Source organism: Pelmatolapia mariae, linkage group LG4 (assembly GCF_036321145.2).
Source record: "Pelmatolapia mariae isolate MD_Pm_ZW linkage group LG4, Pm_UMD_F_2, whole genome shotgun sequence".
Classification (NCBI taxonomy): domain Eukaryota; kingdom Metazoa; phylum Chordata; class Actinopteri; order Cichliformes; family Cichlidae; genus Pelmatolapia; species Pelmatolapia mariae.
Window position 1 is genome coordinate 21,533,454 of NC_086230.1, and position 15,596 is coordinate 21,549,049.

Consider the following 15,596-nt stretch of genomic DNA (forward strand, 5'->3'; position numbering starts at 1 on the left):
TTCTTCCTTTTCTAATCAAGAGCCCAAAGCCCACAAACTCTGACCAGAGTTTTTCCCCACAATACAGGCAGACATTAAGAGGGAAGGCTGGAGTCTGTTTAAGTCTGTCTCCTCCTTTCTGTCTCTTGCTGTCTACCCCAAAAACGAATACGATCCCAGAGCTAAGTGGGAAGTGACGGCAGCTGCCACTCATGTTGGACTCGTGCTGATTTACACTCACTGTCATACCTGTGAGCAGATGATTGAAGAGTCATGTCAGTGTGAGTTGCTTGGAATTTATTTTTCTTCTGCCTTTTCATTAAATGCTAAAGTGAGTTTTAATATGTTTAGCGTCACACTTACGTCAACATGGAGCTATTAAAATGGTATTACAACACAATGAATCCCTTAATTTTCCCCAGAAATAAAAACCCAAATAAAGTACTTTTGGAACTACATCACACTTACTGAAATCTACTTGCTTGTTTGTTTGTCTTTCTGCAGGATACCTCAGCCCGGGCAAATGAATTTCCATGAAATTTGGTGGGAAGGTGGGACTTGAGCCAGGAACAGTTGATTCAGTTTCAAAGGTGTATTAGAGGAAGGATTTTCCAGCATTATATGTGACCCAGATGAGATGATTTGATTGGAAATCCAGAGGGGATGTTTAAATAGTCAAAAAGTGACAAGAATTAAACCTCATGAGACTTGACAAGATGTTACTGATAATTGTGCCAGTGGATCTTTCTACTTAGCTGTTAACAATAACTAAAATTAGTATGAAGAAATATAATTGAATCTATACATGCAAAAAATAGCTGTGCATATTTAATACTTTTCTGTGTGTGTTACAAGAGAAACAGGCCACAGCCACTCTCATCTGACAGCTAGCTGTCCTGTCTGTCTGAATTCACACACACACGCACACACGCACACATGCACGCACGCACGCACGCACACACACACACACACACGCACACACACACACTCACACAAACTCTGAACTTGATCCAACTAAGTGTTTTCAAAGCAGCTGCTAGAAAGTAAGACAGCTCAAGCCAGAGCAAGACAGTTTAACTATATCAACTGTGAATTATACTTGGGAAACAGGCTTATTTTGTGTTGCATGGACCATGCAGTCATTGTCCTTCAAACACAATACACTGAACACTAAAGGTTAATACGAAGTCACAATAAAAAGCCATTGCTAATAATAAAAGAACAAACAATAAAAACTCCTTACCTTTCTGTGCAAGCCATCACCTTTCACACTGAAAAACAGCGTCTGTATAACCAAGCCACAGTTTCTATTATTTCCACATTACAAGCTCTCCTCTTCCCTCAGCCACCTGCAGTGTGCATTGAGCAAAGCAAACTGCCATCCAGCACAAACATACCTTGTCTTTTCATGGGGAGGCCAGTGATAAAAATCAACCCACAATATATGAACAAAGACACCTTTAACAAAGGCTGTGATTCAATCTACACTCTTATCTTCTCTGCTCTCAGTATCTTCTGTGTCGTAAAAAGCATGCTTCACTGGAGATGAGAAGTTATTATGGAATTATGGATCACAAACAAACAGAACACGTTAACTTCCGTCTCTAAAGTTGGAGCATTTGTCAAAGTTGCAGTTGGGCTGAAGTTTATTATCAAACTTATTAACCTTTGTTTTTGGTGTGTTCTGGGATGAGACTTGGGCTTCACAGTCAAGATGATTTGTTTAGATTCAAATTTAGTTCTTCCTATAAGTTCGTGTGGAGACAAGTAATTTAAATAAAAAGATCTGAAAGGCTTAGTATCGTGTGGTGATCGTGTTAAAAATATTGTTCTATGAGTTTTAAAACAGCACATGTATTATGCAAAAAGAAAGAGAAAAACCCATCAGTTGAATCTTGTGGAGGGTGTCACCCTATTGCTGTGAATTTGACTGGAGAGTCTGTCAAACCTGATGTAATATGCCAAGTAAGATTTTTTTGAGCTATTCCATGCTTCAAAACATTTTTGAGCGCCTCATACTATTGTTTTTGTCAGATTATACAAAAGTTCTCTTTTTACTCTGTGCATGCAACATCTTTTGATGATCCGATCTGAATAAATATGATAGAAATATAAATATTATTTGTTTTTATGTTATCTCAGTACATAATAACAAAATATAACTCTGCATCATAAAGCATACAATCAGTAATGTGTCAGGTTATTTTGACATTAACACAATGAAGATGCTTTTCATATTGAGTTCAGAAATAATTGTAGAAATGCGCAATTGGTGAAATATCTGCTTGTCACACCTCGTGAATAAATTAACAAAAACAGAATTGTGCCACCGATTAAAAAGTCATTATCATAATGAAGCCCACATAGATCCTGAACCAATGAGGAGAAAGTAGCGATTTGTTCCAGCCAACCAGATGAAGGTGGAGTGACGCTTTTAAAACTCCAACTCAAGTTGCTCTAACATGCAGCACTTCAGCTCACAGTGAGAACCACAAGTTTCACGACAGCACCCCCCTCCACGACAGCCCAGGACAACAAGGCAAACAAACAGGAAAGCGGGGGAAAAACAACAGGCTCGCACTGACTGAAACTGTTAAAGGAATTTACTTTGGCGCAACTCGCGCAAAAGCGCACTGGCCAATTTGGTGAAGGCTTGAACTTCAGTGGCAACATCTGAATTTTCATTTCCAAAGGACTGAGCAAATAATGTTAAAAATGACGGAGGAGCATGACAAGTGTGTCGGTGACCAGCCATGCAGTCCATCGGGTACAAACAGTTCCATGTCCCAGGACGAGTCCGACTCCGATGCTCCGTCCTCGCCGACAGGCTCCGATGGTCAAGGATCCCTGCTCGCCGGTATGGGCAAGAAACTGGACTCCGAAGATGATGAAAGGTTCCCTGCGTGTATACGAGATGCCGTCTCTCAGGTCCTAAAGGGGTACGACTGGTCCTTGGTGCCAATGCCCGTGAGAGGGAACGGATCCCTGAAGAGTAAACCTCACGTCAAGAGACCCATGAATGCGTTCATGGTCTGGGCGCAAGCGGCCCGCAGAAAGCTCGCGGATCAGTATCCACACCTGCACAACGCAGAACTGAGCAAGACCCTGGGGAAACTTTGGCGGTAAGAAAAAATATATATTTCAAATAAAATTATATATATTTATGTATGTAGATTGGGGTGTAGAGAAATTCAAGTATATTTTATGTAGTGTAAAGTAACGTAAAAAAAACCAAAAGGACACTCAGGACACTGAGACGCTGTGGCTGCAGTTTTGAACACGGACATGATTAGAATATTATAACACTTTCTTTTGTTGTATTTGGTGAAAATATGTGCGAATGATTTGGAAATAAATAGATTTTTTTGAACAAACCAAGACAGAAAACATTAATTAATGCATGTTATTCTCGACGTTTTTATAGGAAACAAAAGCGCTAAAGTAACTTTAAATTTAACAGCTGTGTCTGTGTTTACTTCAGCTCAATAATTTTCTCTATTTTATTTATTTATTTTTCTACCTTAGCTTGCTTTCAGAGAGTGAAAAGAGGCCATTCGTAGATGAAGCAGAGAGGCTTCGAGTTCAGCACAAGAAAGATCATCCAGACTACAAGTACCAGCCTCGGAGACGGAAGAATGTGAAACCAGGCCAGAGCGACTCAGATTCTGGAGCAGAACTGGCTCATCACATGTACAAAGCTGAACCAGGGATGGGAGGACTGGGAGGAATGAGTGACGGACACCACCATCCTGACCATGCAGGTATGTACTTTGCTGCTAATTTGTTTAATTCTTGAGATAATTTTGTGTTTGAAGTGACGCACCTTCATTTCTGATTTACATCGTTTTTTTTTCAGGGCAGCCCCATGGTCCACCTACACCACCCACTACTCCTAAAACAGACCTCCACCATGGGGTGAAGCAGGATTTGAAACATGAAGGCCGTCGACTTGTTGACAGCAGCAGGCAAAACATTGACTTCAGCAACGTAGACATCTCTGAGCTCAGCACTGATGTCATCAGTAATATGGAGACCTTTGACGTTCACGAGTTTGACCAGTACCTCCCGCTCAATGGCCACGCCTCAGGCTCCTCAGACCACAGCCACAGCCAGGCTCCACTGCCTGGCAGCGCTTACACTTCCTCATACAGCCATACAAGCAGCAACGGGTCAACGTGGAGCCGAAAGAGCTCCATGTCCTCCTCCTCTCCCTCCACCGGTGAGGTGGGCCAGCACCGTCTCCATATTAAAACAGAGCAACTGAGTCCCAGCCACTACAACGAGCACTCTCATGGCTCTCCCTCACACTCTGATTACGGCTCGTACAGTAGCCAGGCTTGTGTCACATCAGCCACATCAGCTGCCTCGGCCGCTTCCTCTTTCTCCAGCTCCCAGTGTGACTATACTGACCTTCAGAGCTCCAACTATTACAACCCTTACTCTAGCTATCCTTCTAGCCTTTATCAGTATCCCTACTTCCATTCATCCAGGCGGCCCTATAGCAGCCCAATCCTCAACAGTCTGTCCATGGCTCCTCCTCACAGCCCCAACGCATCCAGCTGGGACCAGCCGGTCTACACCACACTGTCTCGACCTTAAGAGTACAGAAACAGCCCGTTCGCACTGGAGACTCATTCAGATCGATGCACTACTAACGAAGGAAGTAAGGAGGAGACGGAGTAGTGTGCGTAGGGGCTAGTAGGCTAAATGTGACCATTTGAACCTGAGACAGACAAGAGAAAAAAGTGCCTGCTGATTTTATACAGAGTTCTATTGTTGCGACGAAAACACACTTGTACAGACTTTTTACACAAAGAGAAATTGTGTTGTTGGTGAGCCAGACTCCTCCATGAGGACATATCGCCTACGCCTACATCCTGTACACCCTTCTTTCCAGTTAAAGATTGCATGTGTGTGCACACTTGAGGTAAAGAAAAGGCCTGACGCTGAATCGTGCAGGACGGAAATGGTTTGGCCAAACTCTGTGAATGTACACATGACCTATAATGTGCATTTTCAGTAACACTTACCTTAACGGCCAGAGCCATGTCGCTGCACACTGTTTGCATCAGTGGATCAGTCTTAAATAACTGGCTCCTATGAATCTAGTGTCATTTTGGCATAAAAGTCTTATATCTATTTATGTTCAATCATTATTTGGTTTTGTTCTTAAGTAGATGAACACATATAATGTGGGTTTGGTTATTTAGAGTACTGTTTGGCTTTCAATGAAAACTAGGTAAATAAGGTGGTACAAGTGCCGTGTTTGATATTATTCAGTTAAAGACCAATTTTTCCAGAAACATCTCCATTCCAAGTTGCACACAAACAGACGGGACCAACAGACTCGCACAGGACAGAACAGGTGTCTGAAATCTATGCTTGGCAAATTGCGATTAGTCATGATCTAGGGTTAAAGGAAATGGGGTAAAATAACACCACACACTCTGAGTGACATGTCAGCTGGATCTCGTGTATATGTCGATGGACAACACAAGACTACGTCTACGTACATGCATCCGCGCTGGTGTGTCAGGGAGATAATGTGGTGTCAAACATGCACATGCATGCGCGAGCCATTTCCTTGGGAAAAAGTTGCATATATAACCCGTGACACAAATTATACGTTTTTTTGTTTGTTTTTTAAACTGAAATTCATCTTTTAACTTTTTCTCAAACAAGAGAATTTAGGGTTTAAAAGTGAAATTAAGTGTGCGAGTATTTGCCAGTTTATCATCAACCATTAAGTGCCAACTCACTGCTGCAGTCGCATAAAACATTTTTGTGCCTTCTAATGCTTATTGTCAGTATTTTTATATGACAAGGAATTATTAACAAACTTCGGGCAGCACACAATCGGTAATCAACACCAGAGACTCCAAGCAGTTACCTTGCTTCTGGCTATGTCCTTAATTTGATATCATTCCTTACAGCCTTGGTTTGTAATGTTGTGTGACATGCTGTATGTGAAACGTACAGAGAATCATGCTTTTGTCCGCAGAACTGTGTTTTGTATCATTATGGTGTATCAGTTTTTGAGAGAGGCTGTGAAAAGAATTGTTGTTCTATTAACTAGAGTTTCACTCGCACATGCACAGCTAACTCATGCGCTGATTTTTTTTTTTGTAATAAAAAACTTTTTGTTGATACTTGTATTCGTCCTTCCTTTTTGGATTCACATATGGTTTCCGATGTTTTTGTTTTTAACAAAAAGCAAAACTGAAAAAAAAAAAGAAGAATTAACTGAACAGAAGCACGCCGTGTTGTTGAGTTTGCCTTTTCGCCGAACACCAGCTGTTAGACTCCTTGTCTAACATCTGTACTGTTTGCTATAGCTGTTGTGAGACTTTTATAGAGTCATTATTTTCCCTGTGATCCCTTCACAGTAAATCTAATTGGATTGTGCTCCGATCATGCGCTGAATTGTGTTTACATAAATAACAAAAATAATATTTTGCTTTAAGAACTCATGAGCCTTTATTCTGAAATTTATACGTAGTGTGTAATGTTATATGTAAAAACAAAAACCATAAAAAGCATCTTATTATAATTACTGCTACAACTTTCAGAACCTTTGGACCGCACCGGAGATTTTTCCAGCATTTCATATGTGTCTGTAGTCATATATATCAGACTAGCTATCTTCACAAATATATATTTATGATTTTTTTCCCATTAAACCATAAATGAGAGGAATGGGGAGAGATCCTATCTCTGCTGGTCCAGTGGGTAGAATGCTTAAGTTGGCCCTGGCATGCATGCCAAGCAGCCGTCCCTAACCAGCCCAGGGAGAAGCCAAGTGCCAGGGCCGCGCTGCTGAATTTTAATGATTCATTATGCTGTGGAGGGGCCCCATTGTGTCCCTTTATCCGGACAGCTAGAAAGGAATTAATTGGACAGAAAATGGAAGGGCAAGGGGAACTGACAAGCCATTAAGAGGGTCCTGAATGGACGATTAGATGCACATGGTGGAGGACCCCTCCCCTCCCCGTCGCTGTCTCATATCACAGTGCTTCACAAACAAAAAACAACAAGAACAACAACCACAATGACCAGCAGACCAAACTGCAGAAATAATATCAGCGCACATAATCTGTAGATAATAAAAGAAGATAATACCACAGCAGATGGGGTGTGGGTGGCTCAAGAACGACTTGTTGTTTTTCTTCCCTGAAACTCTTTTTTTTTCACAAGTGTTTGCCAAATACTTTCAGGAGGAACTCTTGAGAAAGAACAGGAGTGAATAAAAGTGAGGCAAAAAGGCTCTTCAGGGTGCTTGGGTCCTGTTTCCCTGGAACTTGTCCACAGTTTCTGATTGGGCCTCTTGAAAGCTCTACTGTAAATAACTGAAAAAGTGAAGTGCAGCGGGGAACTTTACTGCGAGCTACATTAGCACAATATACCAAATGAATAAATAAACCAAAAAAGGAAATCGCGTGGAACAGTTTTGTGTCGCAATCAGAGCTTTCAGTAAAAGCAGTTCATAGGTATGTGTCCAACCTACTTAATGCACAAAAATAGCTCAACAGCATGCAGATATCCTCATGCGCACACTGACACAAACCCTGTCACTCCACATGCACATACATGCAGGAACTGGAAATGAAAGTAAAATATAATGCACATTAATTTTGCAGTGTTGAGTCTGTGCTGCATTCCAGCTGTCAATTTAATTGTTGATGGAGGAAGGGTGTTATTTGCCAAAGTCGAAGTCGTGGTCTCGGACCCAGGGGACATGAGGGGAAAGCAAGATGAAACGAGTGAAACTGGTGCTTCTACCACCTGACCACATCCCATTGTTCAGACTGGGATAACTCGCCTGGTAATAGTCTCATCCTGCCTAATGAGCCTGGCTGACTCAGGGCATGTTTCGGGGGAGGGAAAAAGGGGAGCTGGGAACTGTGAAAACCCTAAGAATGTGAGGCTGATTTGCAAGGGAAATGGAGTGGACATAAAGCATGGTTATTGCCTGCCGCCGAATCTCCCTAGCCTCATTCCACTTGATGTACTGAGTTTCTTTTAAGTTCTCCAAATCTTAATCCTGCATTTATCTCATACCTCATCACTGATGGCATTTTCTCTTGCCTTGCAAACCAAGCAAATATACTTCTTACACAAAATGATAAAAATGAATTGAGTTATAGGGCAGATTAAGTTATGTATTTTTAACCCCTTTATTACATTTTGCTTTCACAACAATTTATTTATCATTGTCATAAAATCAGGTATTATTTCAAAGACTTGGAGACAGAGCGACGCTGCTTGAGTTTATTTTACTGTGAATTTTACATCAGCTGAGTATTTGCATAAACTAGTTTAAGTCAAGATGGCATATGACATGTTTTTAAAGAAAAGCTCTCGGGCTCTCTTGTTTACTTCAGTGGCTGTTTCAACAACAATTTCAACTAAACTTTAGCTGCTCCACCCAAGTAAACGATTCCCTGTGGCTTATTCGGTCTTGTCTCCCTGTTTTTCTCACTAAATACAGGAATCTATTTTATTATTGGTGTGTCCTGTGTTTGCTGGGATCGCCAGGCCAAGTAAAACAGAGTGGCAGACAGAACCAACATTAACTTCCCCAATTCCTCACAGATGGGCCAGCGCAGAAAGGAATTGAAGAAGGTACAGTGCCAACACTAAGGTTTTCTAAATGGCACTAAATTGATGCCGGCTCCACCAAGGTCACCTAAGATTGGCCGGCAATGCTTACTTCAACCTTTCTTTTTTTGATGCTGCAACTACTCAACCGAGAACAGAATAAGTACAGAAAAAAAAGAACAGAAGTTTGAAATTCAAAAACATTTTTTTTAAATGTCTATGAAGTTGCAGTTTATTAGGTACTGGAATGTTTCTCAGTAAATTAGGAAGGATCAGTAAATTAAGCTCTTTGAAAAGTTTTTAATCGCAAATTTTTAAATCTATTCTTTAGTCGGGCATTAAAAGAAAAAAAAACATTCTGAAGTAAAAATGTCTCAATGGAGTGTCTGATTACAGTTGTTTACTGAAAAGATAATCAGACCTGGGTCTAAAAGTATTTGCAAATAATTCTGTGTCTGTTTCAACCTGCTTGGAGCGCCAGATGGGAGGGATTACTGCAGCAGGGAGAGTCAGAGAATGTCAGGTTACTTTTACTACTTTTCTGATTAATGAAACTTTCTCCTGTTATGAATTTCACATTTGGAAAAAAACAACAAATTCTAATTCTGATAAAAGTATAAAAAAGGTTAGATATTATTCAAAATAATGAAAAATATATTATTAAAATTGGGCTTTATCAGCCCTCTGAAATTCTATTACTAATATTGCTTACCACAGGTGGAACATTCTCCTTTTTTTAAGAAATAAAGAAATGTGAAAATATACAGCAACAGTTTGACATCTGGTCATGTTCTGTTCCCTGAACAGTTGTCCACAGTCTTTCACTTTCTTTTTTCATTTGTTCTCTCCTTTTCACTTTTCTTGGCACATCGCAATTGTGAATGGGGTGGCAGCATAGCTGCTCATCTTGTTTCCACAGCTTTAAGACTTGTTGATTAGTAACTGAGGCTGTGTTTTCATTGTCACAGCTTTCTGCTTTTGTTGAACTGTGGAATCATTCCATCATCATGTACTTTCTCCATCTTTACTTGAAGTTATCTCATCTAAACCTTTTTCCCTTCCTGCATCCTGAGTCCCATGCTGTGAGTGAGTTTGCTGTCTCAATGGAACAACTTTTAATGGCTGACAAAACATTTCTAAAATATGAAAAATTCAAGTTTAACTTATGGCAAATCTTCTGCTTCTGCATGTAGATTATTTTGTAGATGTATTGATTTATTGCATTATGGCCCTTTTATATAAACTACCATTAAAATGTTATTATAAACATTATTTAGAGCTTTCTGTCACTTAAAGTGACATACGCAGGAACTTAATTGTAATCAATGGTTAATACAAAATTATCATGCCAACTAGGGAATTTATTTTCTGGCTGATGTAATTAAGGATGATGAATTATCCCCCGCCTCCCCCCCTCCCAATTCGCATTGTTGCCCAGTCCCACAGCCCCCAACACCCACACAAGTTACACTCTTCTGTTACCAGTGACACGGAGGAGAGGGAGAGAGACTGAGCCACCAGCAAGACCCCGGAATGTCGGGTGTGGGAGGAACATTTGCCATAAAATTTTAACGCTATTGATTCGGAGAGGTGGTTGAGGTAGAGAGACAAAACAAGAGAAGAGAGTGAAAAGGAAAGAAGAAGTCGGCGGTCTACGAAAAGAGAGAGGGGGAAAAAAAATTCAGAGGAAGCAGACAGAAGGACGGAAACTCTCAGGTAGAAAGAAGAAGGAAAAAAAAAACGTTTCTCTTGTTATTTGCAGAGCTGCTTGGCAGAAGGTGCGGCAGGGACAGCAGGACCAGAGTTTTAAATGTTGCTTAGTGTTGGCAGAGCTGTGTGTGAGTGCTCTCTGTGGGAGCACCAAATCTTGACGCCCAGCAAAACATGGCGATTCACACACAACCAGCAGAGCCCATCAAAACCCATTTACCCAGCTAGCACATATATTCCCCATAAGCCTGCAGTTTTCACATGGCTGTATTGCAGTGCCATGAGGAATGCATTTTAAAATCATGTCTTGGTTGCCACACTTTTTCTGGTTTATGGGCCTATAGTGAAATGGAAAGTACACCGCAACATATTAGGTGACCATTGCAATATTTATTTAATATGCATATGATCAGCAACACATGTCTGTCCTCTCACACTTGATAGCGCTTGTGGTATGACAAAGAGCAGGGTAGGCGGGGGGGGGAATAGGGAAGAGTTTGTTCTCCCATGTGGTTTGGGCCTGTTCTGAGTGGGCTTGGAGCCACGCCAGTCTATCCTTGGTTCAGCCTTTGATATGGATGGGGTTCATTATGTAACTGAATCTATTGTCAAAGAATAAAACAATATGAGGCCAGAGGTGTGTTGTGCGAGGACCTAAAAAGCGAGTGGCTGAAAAAGGTATGTACACCGCTCTCTCTCACCTTATCGCAGTCCTCACACTGTGAACAGCACTCCCTACCTCGGCTTCCAAGTGAACTACACACTGTATTAACAGCAACCGTTTCCAAACAGGTTTCCCACGTTGAATGCATAGTGAGACATGTATTTAACGATGAAACCTTCCAGGATTCATTCAACCTTTCCTTTTCTCTGTTTGCTATTTTGTTTTTTCCATTCACACACCTGCAAAGAATAAGCATAAAACCTGATATAAATTATTGAGATTATTATCCACTTGCAAGAGCTACAAATGGGTAGCATCAAAAGATCCTCTAATATGAATCATGAACCTTCTTACCTCCCCACTATGGGGTTTCCCGTTATGCAACAGAAAATTATCAAAGTTTAGGTTTGGTTGACACCAAACCGGAGAACTTGATCAGCTGCATTTGGTCAACACACAAACACAACGGTACTGCAACAAACACAACTACAGCTTAAAGCAATACTTTCTGTGGCTTGATACCCCTTTTCCTGTTACTGTAGCCTCAGCAAGGCTGGAGGAACTTAGACTGAGCATGTATCGTGAGCGAGTGTCTTAACCTTTTAGTGGTTTGCAGAGTTCATTATGGTTGAGCTATGGTGAAAGCAGCAAACCTCCGTGGTTGCAGAGGTCACCCGCTGCGCAATGCTCTGGCGCCTCCAACCCGACACTGGGTCCCTGACCGATGCTTGCTCTCACAGACAAGAAGGGATGCAAAGACCCTGAACTGTGACTTTAAGGTGCTCTAACCGCGTCACATGTGATGACGCTCCTGTGCTGGAGACCAGCAGTCTGATTTAACTGCAGCAGCCAAATGCTGCTCAATGCAAATGCGTTATATTTGGAGCAGCAGAGGCAGAGGGTGATTTGCATGAATGAAAATGAGATCAGCCTGTTTGCTGTTTGAGGAAGAGATATTATAGGGCAGAAGACACACACTCTTTACGATCACGCTAGCTCATCACCAGTGTGACACTCCAAACTTGGTGCTTTTCAGCGTGAGTCGTAGAAGGAGGAAGGAATGACTCACTGTATGTAAATGTTTAAAGGTGGAATTTGGTTCTGGAAAGGCAAACCTTGACCACAAACAGCCAGTAACACAAGACAGGGATAAGACTACACTCTGTGGTTTCCAACCCTCTGTTCTTTACTCCTGTATTCCTGAATGTTTGCTTTGGTCGTCTTTTTCTCCCACGAAACATTCACGATATTTCATAGAGAAACAACAATGACGTTTGACGGCGCCTTGTTGACTTTACAGGAATGCTGGGAATAAGCATAAGGTTAGCATTCAGTTGGTAAATCCACAGTCAGAAGCAGCAGCCTGTATAATAGGCCGGCTGGTTTTCAAAAAGGATCAAATGTCTGCCTGGTTGAACAGCCATTAAGTGGCATTTGTTGTGTGTTTATAAAAAAGACACACCAAAAGATTCAATAAAATAATTTAAATTTCACTTCTGATGAAGCTGCGGGCTAAATTTCCCCTATGACCAAAGATAAAAGTCTCCTTCATCAGTATCTTCTCAGTTCTCCAGCCAAAAGTTAAAAGGAAAGGTCTTGCTTTTCTCCACAACACTCCATTGTCATCCTACACCCCACTCGTGGTCACATGTCACAACCCACTGAGCTACATCACTCTTCATTAGGAGAGAGAAAAGAAATTAAACTTGCCATTTGTCTTAATGACAGAGCCATGATGTCACATGGCTATGAAGTAACGCCTGTGTCAAATTTTAATAGCCTGAGACAAACACATGAGAAAGACAAAAAAACAGAAGACTGAACCGAGGAGGGTGCTTTTAGCCAGCAGGAGGGACTATTAACTGTAGCAGCTAATGAGCTTGAACTTTGACCCCTTATATAGACTGGGGACTCAGTGGTACATTGCCCCAGTTGCTGCCTAAACGTTTTATGGTTTTTGGAAGGTGGAATGAGCTGGAAGACTAAAACATTCTAATGAAAACATGTATGGTGTGTGTCGCTAAAACTATATTTCAGACATACAGTATGACATTAGCTCATGTGTCCACTGTTTTCAGTCATTTGGTTTGGTTAGAAACCAACTGTGCTGTAATTTTGGACAGATATTGATTATCCTCCTGCTAATTTGACTCAGATCTCTTTATATTGAGCTAGCATATATTATTATCATCACCCTTCATGTAAGTTAAGATTCAAGCATTGCCCTGCTTCAAAGAAACACACAGGTAGCGAGCATTTCACAGTCTGGGAGTGCTGGAAGTGGGGTAGGATGATGTGCAGGGATTATTTGATCAACTGTGAAAAATGATCTGTAGTTTGGGAGGGTCAGTTTTTGTTAAAACAGACCTTTCCCTGTTTTGCTGTGTGATATCCCTGAGAAGAGGTGCTCTCGTTGCTGCAGGGAAGGTTACTGGAGGTTAGAAATCCTCGTAATAATGGATGAAATTACTCGAGTAAGCAGAAAATTTAATGTAATAATGTATTTTTTTAAAGAATAATATAGGCTCTCAGATTATCTGTATTGTTTGGAAAGCATAAGAAATTGGAAAATATAATGATAATAATAATAATGTAGCTGTGCTTGATAACAGCCAGCATTGAGAACAGCTGTAGGTAAATATGCCAGGCAGGCTGATCCTTTTGGGCAATTAAAGTCTAGGTAGAGTGTAAATAAATGCATCTGCTTATTAAAATTTCTCTAAACTAGCACCAAGAAGTAAAGTCATTGTTTTCTTTCTTTCTTTCTTTCTTGGTTAAGTACCTTCATAAACCCATTTAAGATTTTAATCTCACCACAGCAATCTTTTTCAATAAAAATATTCCGCTTCACGGTTTTGTTACTTATCAAAATAAAGACTAATGTACACTTTGTTCTTGGGCCCACATACTTGATCCCACTGCAAATGGGTTTTGCTTACTTTATTTATGCTGCAGCAGTAGTTGTGGTCAGTAAAGAATCTGCATTTTCTTTCATTTTCCCATCACACTTGACACCCCTCTCCCTAAGCTTTGCTTCTTTCTTTCCAATTATAGGGCACATATGCATGCGCATGAGTGAGCAAGTGAGTGTGTTTGCACACATGTAAATGTAGCTGCTCTTCCAGGACTAATCCTAGGGTGGCAGGAGTGGAGAAGGGGGTGCGAGCACATGTGCAGATCTTTCAACTGTGGTTTGCGATGTTTAGTCTTGCTTCGTCAGCACTTCTTGAACCCAGTCCAGAAAAGCTTTCAGATGCCCATAATTCTAGACTCCCTCTGCATGAAGCTCAGTCACCCTCTCTGCCCAGGGAACAGTCCCATCAAAACATAAAAAATCAACAACAAAAAAAGCAAAAACAAAGTGAAGATAAGCAAAAGATGATTAAAATGTGATGCTTATTTCCCCCCCAAGGTAAAGATAGATAGTCTTTGCTGTGTAAACTTTTTGCCCTGCAGGGACTTTCCAAATATCACTCATGATCTTTCATCACAAGGTGCACTGGCACCATCATCACTAAGGTATCACTGGCTTTTCATGCCAAACTTTCTATTGCTCTACCCATCTCCCCTCCCTGTTCCCAGTTTTGCTCTGAAATCTCTCCAGGGCACCTGACAGCAAACAAGCTGCATCCTGGCTGGAACATTGAGGGGATTTCCCCGTAATTTGTGTTCTACAGTCCAACCGCAGTCGTATAATATTATCAAACTGCGTCTGACAGGAAGGGAAGCTGCATGCATATCACATGCTGGTTTAATCAAATCTCCAAAGTTAATACGTTTAGCTTACTATTACAAATCTTATTTCAGCAAAGTGGCATTTGTGCAAGATTTAATGCGCTATATAACCGTTTTTATTATTAGGAGACATGCTTTATTTTGATCCCAAACGCTGTTTTTATTCTTTTGTTGTCTATTTCCTATTGATATGTGCAGATCTATATGTGACTGTGATCACAGGGGGTCGAAAGCTTTCTCCTCTCACTTTCTTTGTGTGCTATCATAACGTTCAGCAGCCCAACAGAGGACAACTGCTCTGCGCAGTAAGAACTTTTGCTTTCTTGGCCCTTGCAGCTGTCCAGTCACCCAGGTCTTTAGTTCATAACAACAGCTGAGGCTCAACCTATTTACTTGTAGCACGAGGGCCAACATAATCTCCCACAGATCCCCCTCATAGCTGCTGCTGTTTGACTTCACGTCCTACCTGAAATAATTAAAATGTGCAAATATTCATTCTACTTCATTCTAAAGCATGCTAAGTTTATCCACCATCCTACAATCCCAGAATTATCATAAGCACATTTAATCCAACCAGAAAAGGAAGCAGATGCAGAGTCTCTTGTAACAGTTAAAACTCACTCTATCTGTTGACCCACCTCGGACCTCTTTTTAACAAGGGGGAAAGTGGAATCAAGCCAACGAAATGATCAACTTACAGAACTACAACTGGGGACTCTGCGTGTCATCATCACTTTTCACTTGAAAATTTAAGACGCACAGGTGGCATGAGTTGCTTTGGAAAAGGTTCCTTCCCAAAGAAGAGGCTATGTTCCACCTGTTCTTCCTGTTACCACAGAAACCAGTCACCGCTGAGTAACATGACCCTCTCCTACGTATGTAAAATAAACCTTCAGTTCATGCAAATATT

General features: G+C 41.1%; 1 protein-coding gene across 1 annotated transcript; it reads left to right on the forward strand.

Moving 5' to 3' along the window:
- Positions 1–2,455: 2,455 nt before the first annotated feature.
- Positions 2,456–6,128, forward strand: LOC134626250 (transcription factor Sox-8). Its single transcript, XM_063471885.2, has 3 exons — positions 2,456–3,101; positions 3,505–3,740; positions 3,836–6,128. Exons 1-3 carry the CDS (start codon positions 2,686–2,688, stop codon positions 4,576–4,578), a joined length of 1,395 nt encoding a protein of 464 aa, XP_063327955.1. The 5' UTR covers positions 2,456–2,685; the 3' UTR covers positions 4,579–6,128.
- The last annotated feature ends 9,468 nt before the right edge of the window (positions 6,129–15,596 follow it).

Bases quoted from the DNA above. Each gene is read 5' to 3' on its own strand.
- LOC134626250 (XM_063471885.2), top strand. From the start codon at position 2,686: ATGTTAAAAATGACGGAGGAGCATGACAAGTGTGTCGGTGACCAGCCA. The intron at 3,102-3,504 runs GTAAGAAAAAAT...TTTCTACCTTAG, and splicing joins ACCCTGGGGAAACTTTGGCG to CTTGCTTTCAGAGAGTGAAA. The intron at 3,741-3,835 runs GTATGTACTTTG...TTTTTTTTTCAG, and splicing joins CCACCATCCTGACCATGCAG to GGCAGCCCCATGGTCCACCT.